The sequence below is a fragment of the Platalea leucorodia genome (assembly GCF_965183815.1).
Source record: "Platalea leucorodia genome assembly, chromosome: 1".
In the NCBI taxonomy this organism is placed as follows: Eukaryota; Metazoa; Chordata; class Aves; order Pelecaniformes; family Threskiornithidae; genus Platalea; species Platalea leucorodia.
Window position 1 is genome coordinate 15401633 of NC_138823.1, and position 25520 is coordinate 15427152.

The 25520-nt window shown below is 45.4% G+C and overlaps 1 protein-coding gene across 1 annotated transcript in view; it reads left to right on the top strand.

The window, feature by feature from the left end:
* Positions 1-3389: 3389 nt before the first annotated feature.
* The window catches only part of SAMD12 (sterile alpha motif domain containing 12), a gene marked incomplete at both ends in the record, with an annotated part of 128457 nt that continues 106326 nt past the window's right edge, over positions 3390-25520 (top strand). Inside the window, 3 exons of the mRNA XM_082315777.1 lie at positions 3390-3402; positions 23442-23620; positions 23878-23910. Of these exons, the coding sequence (XP_082171903.1) occupies positions 3390-3402; positions 23442-23620; positions 23878-23910 (225 nt within the window). The remainder of the gene's footprint in view (positions 3403-23441; positions 23621-23877; positions 23911-25520) is intronic.

Consider the following 25520-nt stretch of genomic DNA (forward strand, 5'->3'; position numbering starts at 1 on the left):
CTCAGGACTGGCAGAGGTACTGAAATGGGAAACCCCACTTCTTATTCCCCATCAATATCAAATCAGTATAGTCCTACGCACGTTCCTGCCACACCTTCCCCCAACCTAAATGCACTAATCACTGGTTACCTTTGAAAAAACCCACACATTTCCATGTACTGATTCCCAGCAAGACGCAAGCCAATGTGAAAGTCCAGATACTGAGTTGTTCGGCAGGTGGGATGGTCCTGTGATAGGGCTATTTCTGTCACACTTGAGTTTGATGACAAACCTTGAAGGGTTTTAATCTCACCACCACAGCCTAGGCCCATTCAGCTAAGCAAATCACAGCCAAAAATGTTCAGTCATGGCTGTGATGCTGTTCACCGCCGGAGACACTTGGTGCCTGACTTGCGGTCAATGATTTGCAGATGTTTCTTCCACTGTCCCTGAAAGATGTCTCTGTGCATGTGTTTGGGCACCCAGAATAATTAATCATGTTTGAAAATCCTCAGTCACAATGATATGGCAGAAGTACCTCACCAACAAGGTTGTTAGATGAAGATGAGTGACGATTTCACTATGTTTTACAGAAAGGACTTAAGAGCACAAAGAGGTGCTTAAAGCTTAATGACTCTTGGATTTCTGTAAGGTGAAAGGGGGATAAAAAGGGAAAAATGATGACAGATGATAATGCAGGGAGGTATACAAGCCTAACATCCTGTTTAGACCTCAGAACTCTTCTAGTAGAGCCATGCTGTTGATGGCTGTACTTTCATCTAATGTTAGCTGGCAGACGTCCTATCTAGGAAAAATTCGAATGGCTAAGGAGCCTCTGGTCAGTATTGCTTATTTCAGCCGGTGACCTAGAGCAAAGTACACAGCAAATTGACTTGCCTGTGACAAACCGAGTCTGTCTAAAGGAAGTTGGCTACACTTTTAAGAGAAAGTTTAGAAGAAACCTGTCTGGAGAGAGGCAAGGTAGAAAGAGAAGCAAGAAAGCCAGGAAGCTTGATGAGATAGATAGCTCTTTTTGAGCAGAGAAAGCTGGTCTTTTTCTACTCTATAATTTAGCAGGGTGTTTTTAGTAAGTTAGCTCGCTCTCACTGATGTTTTTGAAAGCTCTTCTCAAAACAGATTGTACTTTACCATAGATTAATTGAATCAATTTACAGCCTCTTTTCTCTAATGAGTGACATACCTTAAATTACAATTTGCCTAGTCTTGACCAGAATTTGAGAAGTTTCTGATGTTTTTAGATACTGTTAAATACTAGGTTTCACTAGCTATCATGTAACATTAGGTATCAAACACTACACCTTTTAACATCTGTCATGCCCTATTTGCTATCTAGTCACAGCCATAATTTTGCTGTTCTTCAGCAGGCACAAAGTCATAATTAAACCCTACAAGGCTGTTTAAAGGGCTTAGTAAAATTGTACTCACTGGGGATGTCCTCAGGGCCCACAGCTGAAACATAGTTACCAGTCAGAAATTCAGCATACGAATGGGGATCGGACTCCAGCTCTCCACATCCATGCCACTTGAACTCTGAGCCTGGATTTGTTCACTCTATGGCTTCTAACTCATTCTAACCAAGGAAGCACTGCTTCACATATGCATTAACCAGGTAATTACTCTAACATACCTTCAAATATCGTCATGATTAAATAAATGATTAATGATTAATACAAAATGTCATCAAAATCACAAAAGTTTACGTAGTGATGTTGAGAAGAAACTGCTGAAGGTTGTATGTGTGTATTACATGTATTTGAAAACTGTGAAATCTAGGAACACCCTATTTTCTTGACAGAAAGTAGGTGAATATCAACCTATTTCACCCAGCGTATGGGATCAGGTGTGTGATTGTATTGTGCTTGCGAATACCAGCATATCCTCTCAATCGTTATTACTTATAATGCACTGTAAGTATGCCTACCACTTTGCAAACACGTGAAAGACAAGGCTGCTGCTCCGGGGAGCTTGTATCTTGACTCATATACAACATAAAGGCTAATAGTTCAAATGCATATGAGAGCACAGAACAAGTGAGGTCTTCAGGGCAAAGTTGGTAACAGAAGGCTTCAGGAGAGAGTTGGGCTTTAAGGCCGTTCTGTATAGGCTCTGTTTTTTTTGTCATAAAATAAATAATGAAGGCCCCATTTTATTTTAGTTGCTTTAGATATTTCAAGAATGTCAAAATTCCTGGGGTTTATGAAGACCTTATTCATTTTCACATTGTATGTTCTTGCACTCTAATTTGAACTCATGAAGGTTTGTTCTGCAAAAATAACCTGTCTTGAATAACACTTATTAGCTGCAATAACCACTGCTAACAAACAAAAAGAACACGTGAAAATGTTTTCGTGCCCTGTCTGTATTTGCCCTTGTATACTCTGTCTGCTGCTCCTCTCGGTTTTAGTAATGACATAACTTTGGTGAGTGAACGAACTGACAGACTCTTTCTGGGTAGGTTGCTGATAAATGTTTTAAATGTATTTGTTGATACATTTAAAATAAAAAATGGGTATTTCTGAAGGGGAAAAATCTTCAAAACTTTTTTGATACCTCAAAATTGAACTGAAAAGGGTACAAACCCACCGCTGTTTTTTGGACAGCAAATATTTTAGGACAGGTCTTCAGGGTGCCCGGTTGTTTGGTTAAGACTTGTGAGGAGTTGAAGTAAAAGCTCAGTTGCGGTGTCCCTAATTGCCCTCCTCTTCTGGATTTTTTGGACAGTCTGTCAGAGCTGGACAGGATAGAGATGGTGAACGGAGAAAGTCCGAGGGCCTCACTGCGGGCCGAGGCGCTGATGGGAAGCTCCCGATGCTCCTTGTGCGCCTTTCTCCTTCCCTGGGGGAAACCGGCGGCCGCCTCAGGGAGAGCAGCGGGCGGGCTGACGCCCCGGGGCCGCCAGGCTGGAAGTCGCAGGGAGGGAAACGTCCCCTGCACCTGTGCAACGGCCCCTTCTGCCGGCGGGTACCTGCTCAGCCCCGTCTTCCCACACCTGCTGCGGTCACGTCCCTCCCGCCGCCCACAGCCCAACCGGCGCCCCTGCCTGCCCCCCGCGCGGCTCCCCGCGCTCGGCACGTACGCGCGGAGGCGGCCGCCGCCGCCGAGCCCCGCGCCGAGGGCTCCCCCCCGGCCGCAGGGGAAGGCGGCGCCTGGGCCCGGTGCCCAGCGGCCCCGCGGGGCCGGGGCAGGCCGGCCGCCCGGGCCGGGACTACATTTCCCAGGGTGCCGCGGGGCGGGCGCGCGGCCCCGCCCGCCTGTCAGCGGGAGCGCTGCAGGTTGATCGCCGCGGCTGCAGATGAGCGGAGCCCGCGCGCGGGCGGGGGGGCGGCCGGGGCAGCGCCGCCGGGGCCGGGGCCGGGTCGGCGGCCGGCGCACTATGCGAGGCCGGGAGGATGGCGGTGGAAGGTAAGGGCGCCGCGTCCTCGGCCCGCCGCCCCCGGGGTCCCTCCCCTGTCTCCTCCCCCGGGCACTCACCTGCGCCGCGGCGGGGCCGGCCCGGCTCGGCGCGGGGGTGGGAGGGGGCGGCCGCGCCCGCCCGTGGGGCCTGAGGCGGCGGCGGGGCCGCTCTGCCGCCCGCTGCACCGGCCTCGCCCGCGGGGCGCCCGGCCGCCTCGGCCCGGCCGCCCCCAGCGCGGCGCCTGCCCCCCGGCCAGGTGGAGCGGGGTCGGGCCGCGGCGGCCCGCGGGAGAGGCGCCCGGCGGCGGGGGCTGCCCGCGCAGCCTGCGGCAGCCGGAGGCTTCAGTCCGGCAACTTCCCGGCGGGCCGGAGGTGCCGCCTCTCCCGGCGGGGGCGGCGGACCTGCGCCGCCTCCCTCCCAAGCGGCCCCGGCGGCCCCGCGCAGCTGCCCGGGCGCCCTCCCCGCCGGAGCCCAGGCGCCGCCGTCCCCCGGTGCCGCCCAGATGCCCGGAGTGGCCCGAGGCCGTGACACCCGCGAAGCGCAGGCAGCCCCCGGCCCTCCTCACGCGTGGGCGCGGAGCTGTCGGCGCCGGGCCGTGCTCGGCCCCTCCTTCCCCCCGCAGGAGATGCAGACGCCCAAGGGCCGCGGTGCCCGGCTCCCGGGGACCAGGGAGCTGTCAGGCGTTCGTGCGGTGCCCGGCTCCGGGGGAGGCACCCGGGCACTGAGGTGGTGCCTACCAGGAGCTGGAAAGGTGGACGCTTTGCTGAGGTCTTCCAACAGATGCTGGGCTCCTGCGGCAGCCTTCCCTTTCCATGGGGCTTTCAGAAGTTGGAGGAGAGATGTGACTAGGTGTTTGGGAAAAGGCAAATTCACTTTCCTGCTGTCCGCTTCCAAAATTAACTTGGTTTTCTAGCGCTTTAGAGCGAGGCATTGAGAATCCTGGGGTTTGTGTCCCATCTTGCTTTTTCCTGTGCTCTTGGGAAAGTTTCAGAAGTCCACGGTGTGAAAACCAGCTATCTTACCCCTCTCCTATGCTTAATTTGGGGTATGTTGGGTTTTTTTGACATGCTCATCTTGAGACCACCTTGACCTGTATTTCTCAGATATGCTGAGATCTACAGTTCCATCGCAGACCACTTGCTTTATTGCTGAAAATCATGCTGAAGCTGTCTTGCTGAGTACTCAAGTGAGCAGTGCAAATGATAGTCCAGCAAAAACTTGGGCTTACTAAAGGCAGTGGGCAGCTTAACATGCCTGAAACCCAGCTTCCTAGGCAAACTCAAATAAAGGTAAACAAAACCACTATATCTCAAAAGGTGTTTGTGTACATCCAAAGTTGTCCATCCTAAGCTATAAGCCTCTCCATGAGTCAAACAAATTTCTTATGCACAGGCTGCTTTACTGAATGGCAGTTTTGAAGACTGCAATGATATAAAGAGGAAAGGTAGTGGTCTTGAATAAAAGCATTGCTTCTTCGGTGGCAGAAACTTAGCAACGTGAATTAGGCATGCGTGCCCGGTAGTGGGTAAGTAAGTAAATGAAATGGACTGCCATGTACCAGATGGTTCGTATGCCAGCAGCAACCCCTGTTTCGGTGTGGTCTCTAATGTCATCCTCCTTTATTCACTTGAAGTCCTTCTCAGTCTGTGTGCTAGATCTTTTCAGGTCTGTAATAATTCCTGTCATATCTGCAGTGCCTTCCATCTGAGAATCTCTAAAAGCTTTGTAAATATTAATGAAGGAAAGCTCTGCTAAAGCTTTGGGAAGCAGTGCCTTTCACTTCTCCTGAGATGGGAATTTTTTCTTTAACTCCTTCTTCCCATTTCCTTCCCTCAGGATGCAATCCTGCTGTGGTCTCTCAGAACAGGTTTTCTTGGCTGTATGTTCTGCTTTCCTCCCATTTTTGAGTTTTTCTCTCTCAACTTTCTTCTGAATCTGAATTCTCTCAGTGCCAGGAGGCACACAAGGTGCGAACATCGTTCTTCCACTGCGATCGGTCTGCGGCTGTGTGCTCTGGAGTCCCAAGGGCCACAGCACAGTCTTCTGTTGTTTTTTTCCTCAAGACATGACCGATCCAGTTCCATCTCCTCCTCCTCACTTCATTACTGATTTTCTCCATCTCTGAAAGTTGATGCTCGTCGTTTCTGCAACTTTTTATTTTTTTTCCGGGAGGAGGTAGTTGGTCTCCTGCCCAACCCCCATGACTTGGAGGGCTAGTGGTTTTTCTGTCAGGGTGGCCTTCCCTTAGGCTGCGTTGGTTCGCGGCACCTTCTTCAATTTTATCCGGTGCACCCTCCAGAGAGGGATCCCCTATCCACCACCCAGGGGACGCGCCTTCTAGCCGTGCAGCCCCAGCCGAAGGTCTCAACTTTCTTGCCTTTGCATAATTGTATTACCCTCACACTAGCACAGCAAGATGAATACTTTTTCAGCACAAGTAGCCGTGTGGCTGTGACTACTTTGTGTGAATGTAGTGCATGCATATTTAAGGCTTCTTATTATCCATCGTTTTCTGTTGGAACTATGTTTCTTTGTGTGACTGTGCTTAAAGGCATGCTTTTATCTTAATGCATCGTCTGCTGTGTTGGAGCCCTGGGTGTGAGCCGTGTTCTTTTCATGAACTGTGACTTTTGGCAGGTAACGTGTCATTACAGCTTCTGTTTGGGAAGCTGAGAGGCTACTTGTCCCTTATGGCTCTGATCACCACAGTGTGTGGATCCTACTCTAGTAAAAAGTAAAGTTGCCATCAAATCTTCTAAATTGATAGTTTTGTAGAAAAATGCCAATTTTCTAAACTCAGAATGTCTTGGACTCAGGAAACACAGACTGCTTTTTTTCCCTAGCTGTTTGATTTGTTTGTTTTCATTGGAAAAACATTTTCCTGGTTTGCTGCTTGGGATCTCGAGAGCATAACCTGCTGTCCATCAGCTCTGGAAGCTTGGAAATAAGGAAAGCCCTGAAAACCTGGTTTAAGCTGAGGTTGTCTGGCCTTGCAGTCTCTGCAGTAGTTGGCTGGGTTCTTGGCTGGGATGGGCTTCCTGGGTCTTCAGACCTTTTTATAGAGTGTAGCAAGGCTTCTGGATGGCTGGCCCAACTGGCTTCTTGTGCGAACTCACAAGTGGCTGGCTCTGGGATGTAACTAGCAGGGAGTGGAGAGGTCCCTGGGGCACAAGGGAACCACGGATCCCGGAGCATGGGAGTTCCTGGCCGGAGCCAACATCCGCTGCCCCACCAGCTCCGCCACCGCTATTGTTCTGTGGAAACCGCCCGTTTGTCAGCCTCGGCCATGAACCCAGAGACTCTTTGTTTCTCCTTTCAGAAATGCTCTGTGTGGCTGAAGTGAAAATATTTTGTAAGTTCTAGTTTGTGGAGAATACTTGAAGAATTCTGATTTCATTTTATCTAACAAACTGTTGAAATCTTCCTCCAATTTGGTTATTTTAATGCTGTCTTAGCATGGAGTGCTGGAGTTTAGTTATGGCAACAAATGTCCAGCGGTTTATTTAAGGAAAATATCCCAAATTTTTTACTGCGATAGCTGACAGTGATGGATTTGCAAATATGAAATAGGAATTTGGAGGATACTACAGTTCCTTGCTAGTTATATGTAATACATACCTGAGTGTCCCAAAAGAGATGATGTGGACTTGGGAGGTCCTTTGGGCTGTGTAGTACCAGTGCTTCCTGATTGATGAAAGAATTGGTGTGTGTATGGGGAAAGTGAGTTTGCACTCCTTAATATGAGCCCATCTAGATGGGAGCACTGCCAAGGTAAGTCTATTTTTAGACCTAACAGTTTTGACAATGTTCCTTTAAGTGGGTTTTTTTCCCTCTAGTAAGAATGAAAGAACTAGGTCAGAGCCAGTAGAAAAAGGCTTTTGATCTCTGCAACAGTGTTCTCAAAAAAAAATTTTTTTTTTTGCTCTTGTGCAGCAGAGGTAAAAGGGAAGAGAGAAATGGTGATTTCTTCCCTCCCAGTGTTTATTGCACAGGAAAGTGAGAGACTGACAGCACCCACCAGATAACGTATACATGCAGGTAATCCTGCACAGTTCTCGTGGATCCCCTGCAGCCCTGACCTGTGGTGTCTTTGAGATTCTTGAGCAAAAAAGTGCTAATTATATCATGAGTTCTTTCATAGTAAGTGTTTAATGAAGTTTGGTCTAATGCCTTTCCTGCTGTGCATAGGCTTTGGAAAGTGCATACATATGTTTGTTGCTGGTGTCCTCCTGAAAGTTTATGTAAACTTCTGCTGTCCTACGGCTCTTGTAGTAGCCTTGTGCTGTTGAGACCCTGGATCTACCTACGGGAGAATATTTTTACTAAGAAGTGGAGTCTTGCTGACATAAAATGACAATGACTCTGGCCTTACCCCTTGGTAATCCTCAAGGGGATTAGAGACTCAAAGGAGGTTAGGGCATTCTGGGATGCGGCATCAAGGTTAACTGCTGCAAGACTGAAATTACTTGCAGCCTGTAACCAACTTCTATCAAAGTGATCCTCTGAATTGCAGCAATGTGATATGCCTGGGTGGAAAGCCTTCAGTGCCTAGCCAACTCTGACAGATACTGAATGCTGCCATGTGTTTCCTCAGAGACGTGAGAAATGGTGAGCTCATAAATTTGCTATGCCAACTCTGCCAGGAACGTTAAAGCAAGTTCAGGACCATCCGAAAGACAGCTTTGAAGCAGGTTTCAGTGTAGGTACCTATCATGCTATTTCAGGGTGCGCCCAAAAGTGCAACTCTTGACAAATATTCAGTTATTCAACTTTGCCTTATTCCTACAGCCACTCCAGGCTCAGACTAGTTGTCTCCACATCTAAATTTCCAGAGAATCTGATCTAATAGATGGGTTTTCAGCACATTAAATTGCCTGTGGAGCAAAGAAGTAACAACCCCTGTCATTCAAAAATACCCTGTGCTTCCATCAATGCCCTTGTTTTCCTCAATAGTTTCCAACCACTCCTTAGCTTGAGGGACTCGGACACGTGGCTCGGAAAGAGCTGCCAGTTGGAAGCAGGGCTGAGATACGTGTCTACCTCTCCAGTTGACACTGTCACACCGCATCATAGCAGAGGAGATGGATAAGACCAGTGGTGGAGGTGCACAGAGGACAGGGGAGAGGAAGACCTGAACTCCAGCCTTTAGTCTTGGTACCAGTTCTGTATGTTATTTAGTTACTGTTTATTGCGAAAGTGCATCAGCAATTATGGGATTCCGGACTGGAACTTGGGTCTTCTCCCATCCACATTCATGTGGCAGCCTTCCCGGGCCATAACATTTATACCCTTCTTTCCTGCTCACAACTTCAGAAGATGGGGCTTCCCTTCTTGACATGCCACCATGGTCCCCCCTGCCCCCCCAGTGTGCATCCAGCTTGGTGGCAGTCTGTGTTCCTCTGCTTTGAACCACTGCCTAGAGCTTTCCTATCTGGGTTACTACATTTGAAAAAGTCACAATTCATTGCATCTGTCTTTAACAAGATAGATAGTCAATGATCCCTCTCCAAAGGAGTAATGTAGCTAGCTAAGGCCAGGAGTCTGTTTTGGACATCAAGTTATCATTTTGAATAGGTACACTATGCTCCTCAGACATTGTATAGGGAGACACTGAGCTGAAGTTCAGAAGGTGCATTCCATTGTGGGAACTGGAGACCCCAAAATGAAGCTGTGGCAACAAAGAATGTCACCCCACTGAAGTCTCCTTGGGTGTATTTAGACTGAGTGGGGAGTGGATATGATTGCAGGTTATATGGTCGTCTTCCCCTCCCTGCTTTTAGAAATGAACCCATATTAGGCAGGAATCAAGATACAGTATAGACTTGGTGTGTCACTGCATTTCCCTTGGATGAAATTTGGTTGTAGGATAAGAGTGTACCTGGAGACTCAGAAGTGCTTTCAGGTCAACGAATTTAGATACAATTCCATGAGTGTTTGGCCTCATCCTTTAAAAATACTTGGAAGACTCAGAAGCTCCAGGAGGACGTTGATTAACATAAACTGGCTGTTTCAGTGCAACTGAATCCCATCACGAGCATAAAACTTGTCAGGTGGTGGTGAGGTATGGGCAAAGAGAAGGAATGGTGCTTTGAAAGTTCATGTGCTTTCACCACCAAGAAGAGAAGGGAAGTGAGCAAATGACAAGAGTTAAAAACATTAGATGCATTTCCTGACATACTATTGGAAAGTACTGACAAAGTCTGTAGTGACGTTGTAAGATGCCATGTTTGCCACTTAAGTGGAAATTATAAAATGGAATTCTTCCTGAGAAGTGTGTTTTTTTGTTTTGTTTTGTTTTTTTGGTTCCCCTGTCCTGTCCGTGTCGTCGTCCCCCCCCCAAGATGTCCAAGCATGGCAGGTAACATCCAAGGGGGTTGTGTAGCTTCGTTCCTCTCATTTACAACTCAGTGTATGAGGCCAGGGCAAGTTGTTTGGAGCCAGTCTCTCGTGCTTCCCAGGATTGCTGTGTCACAAGGGTTACGGCAGGAGAGCAGCAGGGGAAGCTCAGAGTAAGGCACTGTAGCCAGCTGGTGTCAGAGTTGCAGATTGGCACCGGTTGTTCAGCTGATAACTGTGGAGAGGTTTCTGTCCACAACATCATCTGTGGAGGCTTGCTAGTGAGTGCAGGCCTACGTGTCTGGGTAGCACCATAAGTGTTTGTTTTGCTCACTGGACTCTGGAAGTGCTACAGCTAGCTTGCAGTGATAGTAGAGCTGTCGGAGGGCTACTGCTCAGTGCACCGAGTATTGAGTTTCTGGATTTGTTAGGGATACTGCATCTGGTTCTGGTGCTAACTTTCTCTGCTCTCCTTGCTGAGACAGCTTCACCCTCTCGTGCTCTGTCCCATCTCTCTGGCGTCTCTCTTTTTGTCCAAATGATAGATCTCAGAGACAAGGACTCGACTTTCTGTGCACAGGAGGTAGTCGGAGGTTGGGACTGAGCAATCCTATTGTGGGTTATTTCTCATGAAAGCTGCTGCCTTTGAACGGATACAGGTATTTACCCTTGCAGATTAACAGCGAACAACTCAGCCCTCAATTATTTGCTCAAAGCATGCAGAGAATGTAGAGGGAGTAGTTCTGGAAGGTGCCAAAGGCAAAGGTGGAGAAAATGGCCAGAAAATTGAGTAATTTCGAAGTCTTCTGAAACTGTCTGGTTGGTGGTAGTCAAAATAGCAAATAGGATTTCAGGAACTGTGAGGAAGAGCTCAGACCAAGGCAAGAAACATCTTTGTTTCTGTATTATTGCATACTGCTCTTTTATTTTGAATGCTCCCTGCAGTTTTGCTTGCCACGCCCCAAAAAAGGCACAGGACTGGAGTGCGTACAGGAAAGGGCAGTCGGCCGGTCAGAGACGCGGTATGTTCTCTGAGGGCAGGTTACATAGATTCAGATTCTTTAGCTTGGAAAAGAGGTGACCATGGAGAGAAGCCTTAGACATTGATGGATGGTTTGGAGAAGGTGAAAAAGGAACTAGTTCACAAGGCAGAACAATGAAGCTGTAGGGTTTTGTGCTTAAAATAAAAAAAGGAAATATTTTTTTGTATAACACGGTTCCCCAGGTGCAGCTTTCAACCTTGGGTCGTTCCTGGCCTGCCAAGGGAGGATCAATTCCTGTATGCCCTGCTGTCACACTGTTTCCTTCAGCAGTGGCATAAAGGGCTAGACTTTTAGTCTGACCTAGCCGGATCGCTTTTATGACAAAGTCTAGCTCATCTTGTGTACATCCAGAACAATTCCACTCACCACTTGATTTGCATCAAGTAACTGAGAGGGGAATTTGGCCAGGGCAACCTAGAAACACAGAGAGGAGATGGGGAATTGGGCACTGAGCTATAAAAACGTTAACAGACAGGGTCATGACGTATAAGATATGTAACTCTCTTTTTCCCCAACATGTAATAACTGATACTCTCTGTAAGAGGAACTGTCTGCTGTGTCCGGTCAATGGGATTGGGCGGGAAGGAGGGGCCCTGCATGAGGCTGCAGCTGTAGAAACGCCATCCTGGAAAACACAAGTTCCCCACAGCAGGTAGGGCTGGAAACTGCTGTACTGCCCTGCATAAATGAGGTGAAACATGGTCCGAGAGAGACCTTCCGGAGAGCCTGGAGCAGATGAGATTTACAGATCTCACCCTTAGTGGCTTCTGCCTTGGGTAGGTTGTGTATTCCCTCACCTTTGCCTAGGGTCCTCTTTCTCCCTCCAGAAGCGTCCTGTGGCAGAAGGGGTACAAAGAGAATGATGAGGGAGTTGCTGTCAGTAGCTGCATGCTCTCCATGCAGCATGAGCTAAACTTGGCATTAAAGAGCAGGTTCATTACTTGGAACAGCAAGAATTCGCCCTAATATGTGCTGCTCCTGGATGAAGCAAGCAGGTGGGCAGGGGGACTGAAGTGATCTCTGTGTTCAGTTAATTACAGGATCTAATATGCTTGCAGGGAGTATGTGACTGAACAGGAAAAGGGCGGGAGGAAGACAGCTGGAGTGGATTGTAGCCTGTCTTTAGTGCAGTCCTATCCATCTCTATGTAACGTGGAACCTTGCTAGCTCATGCTCTTCAGCCGAACACTCAGATCATTACTACTCTCCATTCCCCCACTCATTTGCTCTCCTCTGCCCTGTTTCTGTGGTTTCTTTTTTTTCTTTTTTCCACCGGAGGGGATTTTAGTTCAGTTGATTTGTTTCTCTGCAAATAACCTAGTAAAAGCAAGAAAGAGACTTTTAATAATGCTGTTTCAGAAACATAAAGAAAGAAGAATTGTAATGTGTGTAAATAGAAGCTTTCTCCTGGATTTTCCTCTAGCAAAATAATTGCATGCTCTCAGCTAATGGTTTGTCGCTACACAAATCAGCTGGGGTACTAGAGTGAGTAGGATACGGTGGTATGAGTAAGCAGTAGGAGGTAAAGAATTTTACTGGGGGAAGGAAAGAAGGCATTTCCAGACCCTTCGGTTAAATGTGCAAGGGAAGGGGTAGCCTCGAACAATGATAAAGGAGGTAACTTTTAGGCAGTTGAGAGAAAGCCAGGACCGAAAACAGAAGTCAACTGCCAGACTGCAAACTAGTTATGCTAGTGAGAATGAATAAATATATTTTGCTTTCCATTTTGATGACTTTGTGAATCATTCATGGGACAAGAAATAGAGCCTGGATCCACAGCTGAATTGCAGCCGTTTCTGTGCCGCATGTTCAACAGACACCGGCTTTCACGAGTAGGGCAAAGGCAGAGATCTGTGATGCGTGTCTGGTGCACCGCTGATGCCGTAATAAAGACATAACCTGTGTGTGTCTCAGCCATTCTTTGTGTGCTGGGTAGGCTCACTAGTGTTTAGAAAAGGTTTCTGATGTAATGCTGGCTGATTATAGAATTGAATAGTAGTGCTATTAGGACTTGAGATGAGGCATTCTTAGAAATATAATTTGCGGTGGAGCGTGACTAGCTAATCTCGTAAGCAGTGATTGCACGACAAGTTTCTTCCAGGAATAGTGGAACTAATGAAGCCTTGTTTCTTAGCCAGGTGTGTTCTTTATCTTTTCTATCTACTTCCTCTCCATATTCACTGTGAAATCCTCAGAGGGCAACAGTGGTACCTAGTCTGGAGTTTGCCTAAGTCAGTTGGTGACTGACAATTGCAATGTATGGTGGGTACTTTTCCTTCAGAGAAAGCATTATTTTAGGTCTCTTCCTTTCTATCTACCCATTGATTTTTTTGTTTTTCATACTTATCTCCTGTAGCACCCTCTTTGATTGCAAGTCTGTGCGTCTCACAAACTTGAAATCCAGAGGAGTTGTTTCACTTTTCAGGAGAAGCTTTGTAGATGCTCTCACAAGCCTTCTTATTAACAGAGGATGAAATTAGTTTGCAAAACAAATTACTAACTATTTTGTACTGTAATCCATTGCTGAAATTATGTTCCTGTATACGTATGGTGGATGTTACTGACCTTTATTACTTTGTTCACTAAGATCCATTTTGCTCTGATCTAAGTTCATAGCTCACTAGTCCCCTTCTTTGCCAGTATTGTGCACTTCCTCTATACCTGTGCAGGATTTGTGGGAGACTTGCCTTACTTATTCACTGAATTGCTCCATTTTTCAATGAGCCTCTCTTTTGCCAGTGTGAGTTCAAGAGCTGCTTGTACCAACTGTACAGTTATTAAAATGGAATGAGAAAATGCTTCAGAAATAATTTGGCTGTCCAGTCATTGTGCCTGCTTTTTATCATGAAATCCTGTTGCTGTTACAAAGGCAGAACTTGCATTGCTGAGGCTCCAGGGTCTATCTAGCGCAGTGATAATGTGCAGTCTGTCTCCTAAAGAGCAGGTGTAACAGAAACTGTCTTTTATGTTTACAGCATTTGCTAAAGTCTATGAGATAAGGGATGGCAAGTGGATATTGCCACACATAAAATAAGTAGTTTCCAGTAGGAAAATTGTCAAAAATGCACAAGTAAATTTCTTAGCTGAGTAAACTTAAGTGCCTACATATCCTGGTAGGATGAGGGTCTTAAAAGGCAAACTTAACCCATACAAGAAGAGGATTTCTTATTCTGGGCTTAGTGTTTCTGTTCCATAGACAACTAAGGAGTCTTTTTTTCTCTCTATCCACTGAAGATCTGCATGGCCTTCAACCAAATTATGAGTTTAGTTTGATTCTGGATGAAACTCCTAAATTACTTATGCTGGTTTCTTGATATATTTCTGATGCTATACAAGACTCGCTGCCATCAGCTGCCGATTAGACCTGAGGTGTGTGTAAGAAATGTATGTGGAGTCTAGTAGGTTGTCGCACATTTTTTCTCTTTCTGTGTTTGCCTCTGGCTTTAGTTTTGGGCACTTTTTCATTGTTTCTGGAGCGAGCAAATGGCTTGTAGTAGTAATTGGGTTGGTACTGTTGGATGACTACCCAGTGGCCCATCTAGAGATTGCTGCATCAGGAGTGCAGTTACTTTAAATTTTGTCTTGCTGATGGTAATTCTAAAGGGGTAAAAAAGGCAAAAGCCCCATAATTTACAGTGACAAGCTAAAATGAACACCCCTCCTCTGAATGCTTTATCCCCTTCTGCCTCTGTCCTCTTGCTGCACTTCTCTCCCCTTTGCTCTGCCCTCCCTGCCCATCTTGACCTGGTTCCATGTCCGCTTCCTTGCTGCAGAGCTGTCTCTTCTCTTGCCCTTCAAGATACCTCCCTGCTGGAGGGCATGTCCCACCACTTGGACAAACTCTTGGTTGTAAAATTCATATGTTGTAAGAAGTTTATCATTTGTTAAATTGATTAATCCAGTAGATGATTAATAGTCATGATAAAGAGAGGCTAGAAAGACAAGCAACTCTGGATGGACCTGACGGTACAGCAGTGTGCTGCTGTGTCTGCCAGGCCTTGCTGTCTGTGTCTGTCTGAGCTTTGAACTCAAACCTATGGGTACAGCTCATCAGTAGCAGCAGTTTACAAAGCACCCCACAACTCAGCACTGGCCTGGCTTTTGGCACAGCCTATTTGTAACTGCTTAATGCTGATTTTTGATGCTAACTAACAGAAGCAGGTAGCTAGACACCAATATTACTTCAGCTAAGTACTTTGAGACTTCAGCTTTAGAGGAGGTTTCTGATAAATTCATGTTCTCTCTACTGAAGTAGAAAAGGTCCTGACTGATTTGGTGGCCATTAGACAGGCAGATTTGAGAAACAGAGTAGGCAAAATCTTGAAGCTACTTCCTCAGCAGGTTGCCAGCAGTATTTACTAGGTCGCAACACAAGCAGCAGTTGTATTCCTGTGAAACCTTGCAGTTTTAGCTGGTCCGAAGTGATGGGTTGGGGGAACTGTGCCAATTTACATTAGCTGGAGACAGGGCTGTATGGAGAAGTAATTCCTATAGGCAAAAGCCAGACAGTTTCTCAAAACTAGAAACTGATTGATGAGGCAGATGGACCATCCATAGGAGTTACAGAAACTGATTATTGTGGAAAGACTTTCTGCCAAATAAAGTCGTCAAAATAATCCTAAATTTTATGGTACAAATTAAAGTCATCTTTATTAGCTGTTTTTAATCTTGTTTTTTAGTATTGTAGAAGGTAGTACTAACTGATCAGGTCAGACATAACTTTGAAATAATCCCATGTTTTCTAGGGGTATTCAGAGTTACTAATGAAGTACAAGCTTCTGGAAAGTGGGGAAGGGCTTTGCAGTGTGGATCCTTCTTGCTCATTAGGTCAGCATGAGCAGCCATCTCAATCTGGAATGAAATTCCCACAGCATTCTCCTGGAGAAGCTGGCTGCTCACGGCTTGGATGGGTGCACTCTGCGCTGGGTTAAAAACTGGCTGGACGGCCGAGCCCAGAGAGTGGTGGTGAATGGAGTCAAATCCAGTTGGCGGCCGGTCACGAGTGGTGTTCCCCAGGGCTCAGTACTGGGGCCAGTCCTGTTCAACATCTTCATTGATGATCTGGATGAGGGGATTGAGGGCACCCTCAGTAAGTTTGCAGATGACACCAAGTTGGGTGGAAGTGTCGATCTGCTGGAGGGTAGGAAGCCCTGCAGAGGGACCTGGACAGGCTGGATCGTTGGGCCGGGGCCAACTGTGTGAGATTCAACAAGGCTCAGTGCCGGATCCTGCACTTGGGTCACAACAACCCCATGCAAGGCTACAGGCTTGGGGAAGAGTGGCTGGAGAGCTGCCTGGCTGAAAAGGACCTGGGGGTGTTGGTTGACAGACAGCTGAATATAAGCCAGCAGTGTGCTCAGGTGGCCAAGAGGGCCAATGGCATCCTGGCCTGTATCAGGAATAGTGTGGCCAGCAGGACCAGGGAGGTGACAGTGCCCCTGTCCTCAGCACTGGTGAGGCCGCACCTCGAGTCCTGTGTTCAGTTTTGGGCCCCTCACTACAAGAAGGACATGGAGGTGCTGGAGCGTGTCCAGAGAAGGGCAGTGAAGTTGGTGAAGGGTCTGGAGCACAAGTCTTATGGGGAGCGGCTGAGGGAGCTGGGGTTGTTTAGCCTGGAGAAGAGGAGGCTGAGGGGAGACCTTATTGCTCTCTACAACTACCTGAAAGGAGGTTGTAGCGAGGTGGGGTCGGTCTCTTCTCCCAAGTAGCAAGTGATAGGATGAGAGGAAATGGCCTCAAGCTGCGCCAGGGGAAGTTTAGGTTAGACATTAGGAAAAACTTCTTCACCGAAAGGGTGGTCAAGCATTGGAACAGGCTGCCCAGGGAAGTGGTTGAGTCTCCATCCCTGGAGGTATTTAGAGAATGGATAGATGTGGTGCTCGAGGACATGGTTTAGTGATGGACTTGGCAGTGCTAGGTTAATGGTTGGACTTGATGATCTTAAGGGTCTTTTCCAACCTAAACGATTCTATGATTCTATGAAATCTCAGCGTTGTCAATGTGAATGTCTCCTCTCTGATCAACCCGGTTCAAGTGGATTGTGCATGATGGCAAGCAAAAAGCCCTAGGGATGTTGTTTGACTACTCAGTATTGAAATGCAGCATCTGGAGGTGTATAGAAGTCTGACTGAAAGTGCCGACTGCAGAATTTGATGTGGGTGGAGGTTTTATTTGCTTTTGACAAAGAACTGGGCAGAGGTGGAAGGAACAGGTCCAGTGGGAGCTGCTGTCTAAAGGTCTTGTAGGATCTCCTTTCCTGGAAATACCTGTTAAATCTTCATGACCTTCATGAAGACTTGAGATGACTGAAAAGATATTTGGATCCTTTCTGTAAGGTCCCTGCTATGTCCAGCCTGAGTTTGTTAATGTTCCAGCTGTACAGACTAACTTCTGTCTGCCTTTTTCAACAACGTGGCATTTTATGGTGGGAGTAGCAGGTGGATTGTATGGACTTACCTCTTAGCATTGTGCAGCTAAGTCTGCGGCATGAATACATAAAATGGAGCTTGCATGTTTGCCAGTATTTGATACATGAAAGTTTTCTAAGGATTGTTAGAGGTTGGATGGGTATCTCCTGTGCCTGCTTTTTGTCTCCGAATAGCAAAAGCTAGCATATGACTGTGATGCACACAGAACAGGGCAGATGAGTAAGAAGATGCTATTTTTACTCGATCGCTTTTCAGAATAGAGCAATTGTTATTGCATGTAACTCAAGTACTTGCCAAATATGCTTTAATGTAGCCTTAATTGATCTGCTTAAAATTTTAAGCAGCCAGCAGTATTCCCACTGAAACAAGTAGTTATGAAACGTTTGACGCTGTAGGCAGCAGATAGCACAGAGGTAGTGATTGAACACAGATTTGATCTGCTGAGCCTTGAGCCTACAGATGGAGAGACAAAGACTTTCCATCTGCCCATGCAAAACTTTGGATATATCAAGGCTGCGTTTTGAAGAGTGACTTCAGGCTTTTCTCAAGACAGGATTCATAGAGCACCCTTTAGTAAAATGCAAGGCTTGCCCCCAGATGCCAGTCACTTACTGTGGCTCTCGGTGACTTTGTGTACCATCAAGCGTGCTCAGGCAAGCTGTCTGGTGGCTGCCTGCCATCCGGGAGGCAGGCGTCTATGGGGAGGAGGTAGCGAGGGGAGCGGAGCATTCACGGTGCCCTGCGAGCTCCCCTCTCGAACCGCATACGCATGCTGCAAGGGATCTGCGTGGGCACAGAGCTCGGCTCACATCTGTCAGCTTCTGCAGGGCAACAAATTCTCTTGCTCTGTATATATGGAAAGGACTTGGGTTTGTGTTCTAGCATGTGGAAAAAATACACTGTGTATTGCATTAATTTTGTTGCTTCCCTAGTTTTTTAGGACAGATGTGGTCATTTTTCCATTTTGGGTGCTCCACTTACTATTTTCTCACAGAGTTTTTGACTTTCATAACTTGGCAGATCTCAGCAGTCTTTAAAGTTCTGGAAAAGTGGATTTTTTCCCTGTAGATTGAGCTCTGCCATGGAGCTAGGCATATAAGAGCACTTAAGTACCTTTGTTTTAAATAATAGTTTGTTTCGTAAATGTAATCTGTGGATCTGTGCTATTGTGTCTGCCAGCACCATTCGTCATGTACTTGTTGCTGAGCAGTTGGAGCTGTGCAGAACGTCCACCCTCCCTCCCCAAAAGAAAACAAGTTCCCACTGCAGAAAGCTTTCAATCCAAATTAAGTGACAACTGTTGGGAAGCATGGAGACACAGCATTAATCAACTGTTAGGTGGGGTTTTCAGCAGGGAATGGAGAATTTAAGTGCTCAAACTGGATGAAGAGTTGTATTACTGAGACATATGGATGATACATGAATAATGAGATTGCATGGAAGAATATCGAAAGAGGTTCTGTTTCAAAATCTAATGATACTGCTGATATCTAGTGGTATTAGGCTGATACTGTCAGCTGATTTGGAGGTAGGGTTTGGTGTCTTGATGGACTTTTAAAGTCTGGGAATGATGAGGTGGATTTAATTTGGTAGAGTGAAGAGGTGCTGAGAGAGTAGGGATATCGTCAAAGCAGCGATGTGAGAAAATGGTCTGAATGCAGAGGGTGGGGTGAGCTGGCGTTAGCTAATACCAGGGTAATGAGAAGTAAGAGCCTGGACAAGTATTTTAGCAAAAAACTGCTTTGTCTGTAGATAGAATCTTTTCCAGACAAACGCCATTAAGTTCTGAAAGAGATTTAAGAAGTCAGCTAAGAGGGTCAGAGCAGTTGGGCTGTGATAAAGTTGGTCACTTGTGATTCTTTTGTAAGAGCTGCTTAAACTCAGTTCTACAGGATGGTAACCCTGGGTGCTGTCAGCCCCCCAGCCCCTTTAGTTTTGCATAGTGGATCCTGAGTTTAGAGCTGGTCTTATCTAGCCAAAATTTTATAAGGTGCTGATTTAAGAAGAGAATATGTTATTATTGACCAAACCTTGACCTCTTTCCCTGCTTTTAACAAATCTTGAAAGGGAGCAATTATGGGTTGTATTGACATTTAAAAGGAGGCAAGAGCTCAACTTCTGTCTGCCACAGAGATGGAAATACATATGTCTGTGTGGTACCAGGAAATAACAGAGCCATGCAAGCAAATGTTCTTTCCTTCTTACCCTCTGTGTAGCTGAGAGTTGGAGGCAGCGCTAGGGGAAAACGGTAGAGCTGGCTACCTGAAGATGGCTCATAACAAAGAGAGATTAGCTTTGCCAAGTGGGCGAGACACTTATCCTCATCTCTGCTTTTTTCCCTCCTGCCCTTCAGTCTGCCTTCTCCCCATACTGAGGCTCTTGTTCTAGGTGTGTCTTCCTTAAGGAACAGATTCAGTCCAGGTATATGGTAAGCCAAGACTGTGACAGAGGTGAAGGAGAGAGATGAACTCTTTCCTTCTTCCTCTACCCCTAGGAAATAAAAATGTTTTCTTCCTCCCCCACCTGCTCCAATAACAGCAACTTTGGAAAAGTCTTTCCTGAGGCAGCCTGTGTTTCTTTTAACCAGTCACTCATTTTCAATAAAAAGGTAATGGGCATATATGTAATCACTAGCAGCCTCTCCAATTTTTTCTCTCTTGTATACTGAAGGAGCCCAATATAAAGCATTGCTGAAACAGCACTAACATTCATTACTCTTGAAAGAATGATGGGCTAAGAGTCAAGCAGCATCTTGCCATGTGATTTATTCTTTTTTAAGCCATCCAGGTGATGCTTATTCTACCATGTTATCAGCAATCTGGATCATTTGCTCCCTGTAATGCACGGTAAATCAATGCTGTAAGCCAGAAGGCTTTCCTTGTCCATCTCCTACCACTCTCCTCCCTAATCTGTATTGTTTGGGGGCACTGGGAAGGGAGGAGTTGCAATCCACAGGAAGCTTGCTGCTGGCAATGTTCTTCCAGGCACTGTTAAGTCCCACTGTGCTTTGTAATTTCTCCCTAGTGAGCACTGGAAGGGGGCCAGCAGCCAAAAACTGCCTGTTTCTGGATGCTACTGAGGTGTGTTAGCGTTTCAAAGGTGTATGCAGGAGTCTTCCTATTCAGCTAGGTAAGATCCTTGCAGAAGACAGCTGGAGGGATTTTTATGGACTGCATTCCATACCAAGTGTCTTTCACTGCTAATTTCCAGCCCTTGCTGGAGCAGGGTGTGCTGGGAGTATTTTTACAGGTTGGTTAGTATATATCCCATTTTTTTGTGAAGAAGGGAATTAGTTTGGCTACTAACAGAACGGTTTACATACTCATTGGGCTGCAAAAAAGTCTGTCTTGGTGGATCACGTCTATCTCTTCTGTGGTCTGGAGGATAAGTAAAGTAGTCATTAGTAATTACTTGTTTCTTTCAGGTAGGTAAATATGATCTAGAGGAGATACATAATGATAGGTGGATATGATCTAGGAGAAAGAGGGATAATTTTTTGGTGTCTTAAGACACACTGATGTAAATATAAACCACAAAATAATATCTCCGTGAAACCTCCCATGGGAGCTTAAAAGCCCCAAAGACTCCATCATAACAGCTTGGCAGGTTCTGGATACCTGCCCATAATGGCCATACAGCCAGAGCAGGTGAAGGCTGTTAGCTTCACTGCAGAAGTAAAAAGGATTTTGCATTTTCTCTGACACAGAAAGAGGTCCTGCAGGGGAAAAAAATCAAGCAGCAGCTGTGTTCAAGTTCAGTTCCATTGTAGTCTTGTAGCCATGATAAAATCAAAATCCAGGAAGGAGTAGGTACCTAGAAATAAACGACTCAAAAGTTAGGAAATGCCTCTACTAACATTATTAAGGTTTAAGTATTTATGTTTTGGATTGACTCAGAGGTGTGGCTGGGAAAACCAGTAGGAGGAAAGGAGTGACTTGAAGACAGTCATCTATTTGTCCCTTCTCACCAGTGAGAGGTAATGCCAGAATGATGGGATTTGCCTTCAGCCAACCTATAGAATTGGTTTGAACCATGGAAGAAAGCGACTTGCAAGTAGAAGAGCTGCAGCTAGACTCAGGGAAGAGCTCCTTAGAGTTGGCTTGGGAAACAAGGCTCTGTAGCAGCTCTCTAGGTGTCAGGAAGAAATTGCAGATGCCTGCCCTACTAAAATGAGACAGAAAGATGACAGACAAGAACAACAGCCACACAGACTGCTGTAGACCCCTTTTCCTTATGTGCTTTTTTCCCTATTAAAATAAAAAAATACTCTTGTTTTTCAGAAATTGGTGCCTGAAGGGGAAACCTGGGAGTTCCCAAAAAACTTGTCAGAGGGTTTTCAGTGCTTTTAAAGCAAAACCACAGCTCTGTATGCAAGGCCTAAGCAGATGGAGGATCGCTTTTGAGAAAGAAGGGATTTTTAGCTGGAAATCCTTCTGTGGTGGTCCGTAGGGTAGCCAGTAGACCCTGTGCTTCGCCTCCAGAAGCTCTGTATTGTTCACCTCTTCTGTTTCCTTCCCCAGAAGGAGGTCTCTGCAGGGCTCAGCTCCGGACGTGATGTAGTCTAGTGATTCTTCCTCCTCTTCATCTCGTGCTGTCTGCTAAAGAATTGACTATTTGGAGAGGGATCTCTGTCTCTTTTACATACTTGTAAAAGAAGTTCAGGACTAATCCCCTACAGCTACTCACAGTGAGCCTGAAATTCAGTTTTCTTCCCATTTTTAGTTTAATTTATTAGTTTTCTGTGGGCCAGTGATATATTTTTCTATTCTTCTATACAGAATGGCTGCAATTTGTAATAAAACATGTTGCAATTCTTTACTGCTTTCCATCACTTAGTGTTGTTAATGAATTATCTTTCATAATGTGCCTTTGACTTGAAGAGAGGAGATGTTTCCATCCCTAGCTTGCAGATGTGGGCATTGTAGTACTTGAACAGATCACTTATCTTTTACAAATATTTGGATGTTTTTAAAAATCCCAAGGAGAAAAGGCCAACTTTTTGGCCTTTGCTTTAATTCTGCACCAAGGAATTGCTGTAATTTAGGCTCAATGTTTTTAATTAAGACTCTGGGATTTCAGGTGAATGGATTTTCAAAAGATGCTGTAGTTGAAGGACCCTTTGCCTTCTCCAGCTGCTTGAGCCTGTTTCCCGTGAGAGGCTTTCAAGGGCTGATCCATAGCTGGTAGAAACTGGCAGTTCTCATTCCTTCCTCTGCTCCCCACCCTTTGCTTCGAAGCCAAGCAAGAGTAAAAGGGCAGCTTTTATTTTGGCTTCATATTGTGTTTTGGTTTTCTATTCAGGCCTGTCAAACATTGCACCACAGTATCTGAGCAAAGATCTTTTGCATACAGGGAAAGTTGGGACCGCTAATTATGAGTAGTGCTAAAAGTAGCACAGTTACCCAGGAACATGAATGCAAAAATCGGATACTCGCATGAAGGGGAAGTTGCCTCAGGATCCACACATTTTAACATTGCTGCACGTGCCAGGAAGGTTGTTAAGGCTGCTCCCTATGTGAGTGCTGGAACTGTGACATTTCGGACAGAAAACAGTTAAACTACTGCCATAGATCTAAACGTGCATTTCTGTGGTATGGTTTGCATTTGTTTTATTTTTTCCACCAGCTGTTTTCCTTATTCTGCTGTCATTAGTCCACACCTCATTATATGCTCCTAGAGAGTACATCCCTCTTGTTGTTAGGATGGTGTAGGTGGTAATTTGCAGTGGTACAAAGTGCTGAAGGAGAGATAATCAGCTGGGTAAGTCATTACTCTGTGCAGAGACTGACTTGCTGACTTGCTGTGCACAGCTTACTTATCTCACATTGTTTAGGACCTAGAATGTTGTAGCAATTGAAAACGTAGTAGAAAAACTTTAACTTGCTTGCCTAGAAAAGAAAAAAAGGTATGGCTGAATGATGAATACATGGGATATATTGTCCTACCCCAGTGAAAGCTGTAAGTTGAGGGTCTTGGATGCTGTAGTGAATCCAGCAGAGCACAGTTCAACACAGTAGCCTGCACTAAATAGCCTTATACACTGCTGCATTGCCTCTGATTTTCTTTCTCAAATATTTCACCGTGAATCCACGTCAAGCTACAGATCGTTCTTTTGCCATGATCAGGCGTAGCTCTGGTTACCACATGGCACTTCTTAGTACTTTGTGATAAATGTTTGTAACATTGGGTTCTTCTTTCCTAAGCAGTGTTTTCTCTGTCTCATATTTTTTTTTTTCCCAGCAATCCATTGCAATCTGAATCCGAACGGTATTGATCACCCTGTCCCCACAGAAGGTATTAACCTGCAACTTGAAGGTGAAGGAGTTGAATCGCCCTCTGTTAAGAACACTAGCACTCCAAAAGGGTCTGAGTCAAAAGAGACACCCAAGAGACAACAAGTGGAGCCAGAAATATCTAAGGTAGGTAGGACTGCGTTCTTATTTATTTTGGTGAGTCTTAAAGAATTCAGGCTCCTTGAAGTCCTGGCTACTGCTTAAAAAGCATTTATCATGCTGTTAAAGACATACAAAGGTGCAAACCTAACAGTCTGAGGAAGTGGGTGTTACAGAAGCAAGGTATTGCCATAGAGTTTCAGCCGGCACACATCCTGGACATTGCACTATGTTATTTTTTTCTAGATGAAGATAATTAAAATAATGGAATCTCTCTTTTTCAGGCACTGTGGAGACTTTTTTTCCAAATGACTTGGGTAACAACCAGAATGGGAATAGATAAGTTTTTCATGAGTGTTTTTTATTTGCTTGTTTATTTGTTCCTGGGGCAGGCAAAGGAAGAGAAAGGTTCTATGGATATATGAATATATGGATTTTTATATGGGTGACTGAGTTTAACAAACTGTTAACTAATTTTAGATAAAATACCAGGTCAGTTCTTCCATGTCTGGTATGTCAGTGAATAAACATACTTCAGAGGTGAATTCCTAAAGACAAATGAAGTGTCTGCTCTCATTCATAAGCTGCTGTTTCTTGTTTGTGTGCAGGTGAATGTGTGTGCTCCAGATGCTTTGGGTATAGGACAATAATTTGTCATATTAGATATGTTTTTAACTAGAATAAAAAACAAGAGAATGTTAAAAAAATAAAATTGGGAGAGATTCTTTAAAAGCCTTATCAGTCTTTTTGATCTTTAAAGGCCTAAAATCAGGGTTTTGGGGGTGATTTCTACACAGTGGAAAACTGAAGTTTTTACTGAATCTGACACTTTGGGAGTTAATAGAGCAAATGAGCGTCCTTATTTTTCTTTTTTAAATGTCAAAAAAAAAGCAATAACAATTAATTAAGTGACTGAACAAATAAGAGTATTTCCTACTGTCATCAGTACAGCAACTCTAACAAATAATATGCATACAGCTGTGATGTATTTCACTTTTAGAATAAAATAGCATTAAACATTTTAAGCAGTTGCCTTGACAATAAAGGCTTGGTATGAATTCTCCATTCTGATTTTATCTAAAATATCTAGTCTTAAATGAGTACAATTTAAACTCATTTCCTTCTGTCTTAAGTCATTGAACTCGATCCAGTACAGGTTGGCACTGATAAAAATCACTGCTACTTGCAGTCTGTTTTGTGGCCAGTTATCAAGCATATTGCTGATTTCTCTTGAACCCTTGGAGAACAGGTTTGTGCTTTAGTGATAGGACGAAGAGTAATGGTTTTAAACTGATAGAGAGTAGGTTTAGATTAGATATTAGGAAGAAATTTTTTACTGTGAGGGTGGCGAGACACTATAACAGGTTGCCCAGAGAAGTTGTGGATGCTGCCTCTGTGGAAGTGTTCAAGGCCAGGCTGGATGGGCCTTTGAGCAACCTGATCTAGTGAAAGATGTCCCTGCCTATGGCAGGGCAGTTGGACTAGATGGTCTTTTGAAGGTCCGTTCCAACCCAAACCATTCTGTGGTTCTATGATTATTGCTTTGAATCATCGATTTGGTAGCAAGACCGCCAAATTTTGGATGGGCTTTGAGACAAAGCTCAGCTAATAACGCATGTACCCAGCTTTTTGCAAAGGCAAGCTAACCCTGCCTGTGTTTCAACATCACCAGATGAAAATCTGCCCTGTAGTAAAAGCTAAGGAGGTATGTTAAGCTCAGAGGAGATCTTACAAGCTTGGACGTGAAGAAGCTAAATGACGCAATGGGGCTTCAGATTGAGAATGGGCTCATGTGTAGTCGACACGGAACACAGTCAGATCAAGCTTGTCTTTGCTTGCAAGAGACTCATCCTAGTGGAAAATCAGAATGAAATATGTCGGTGATTTAATGTAATGGAGCCTTTTTCCATTGTCTGAGCTGTATTTG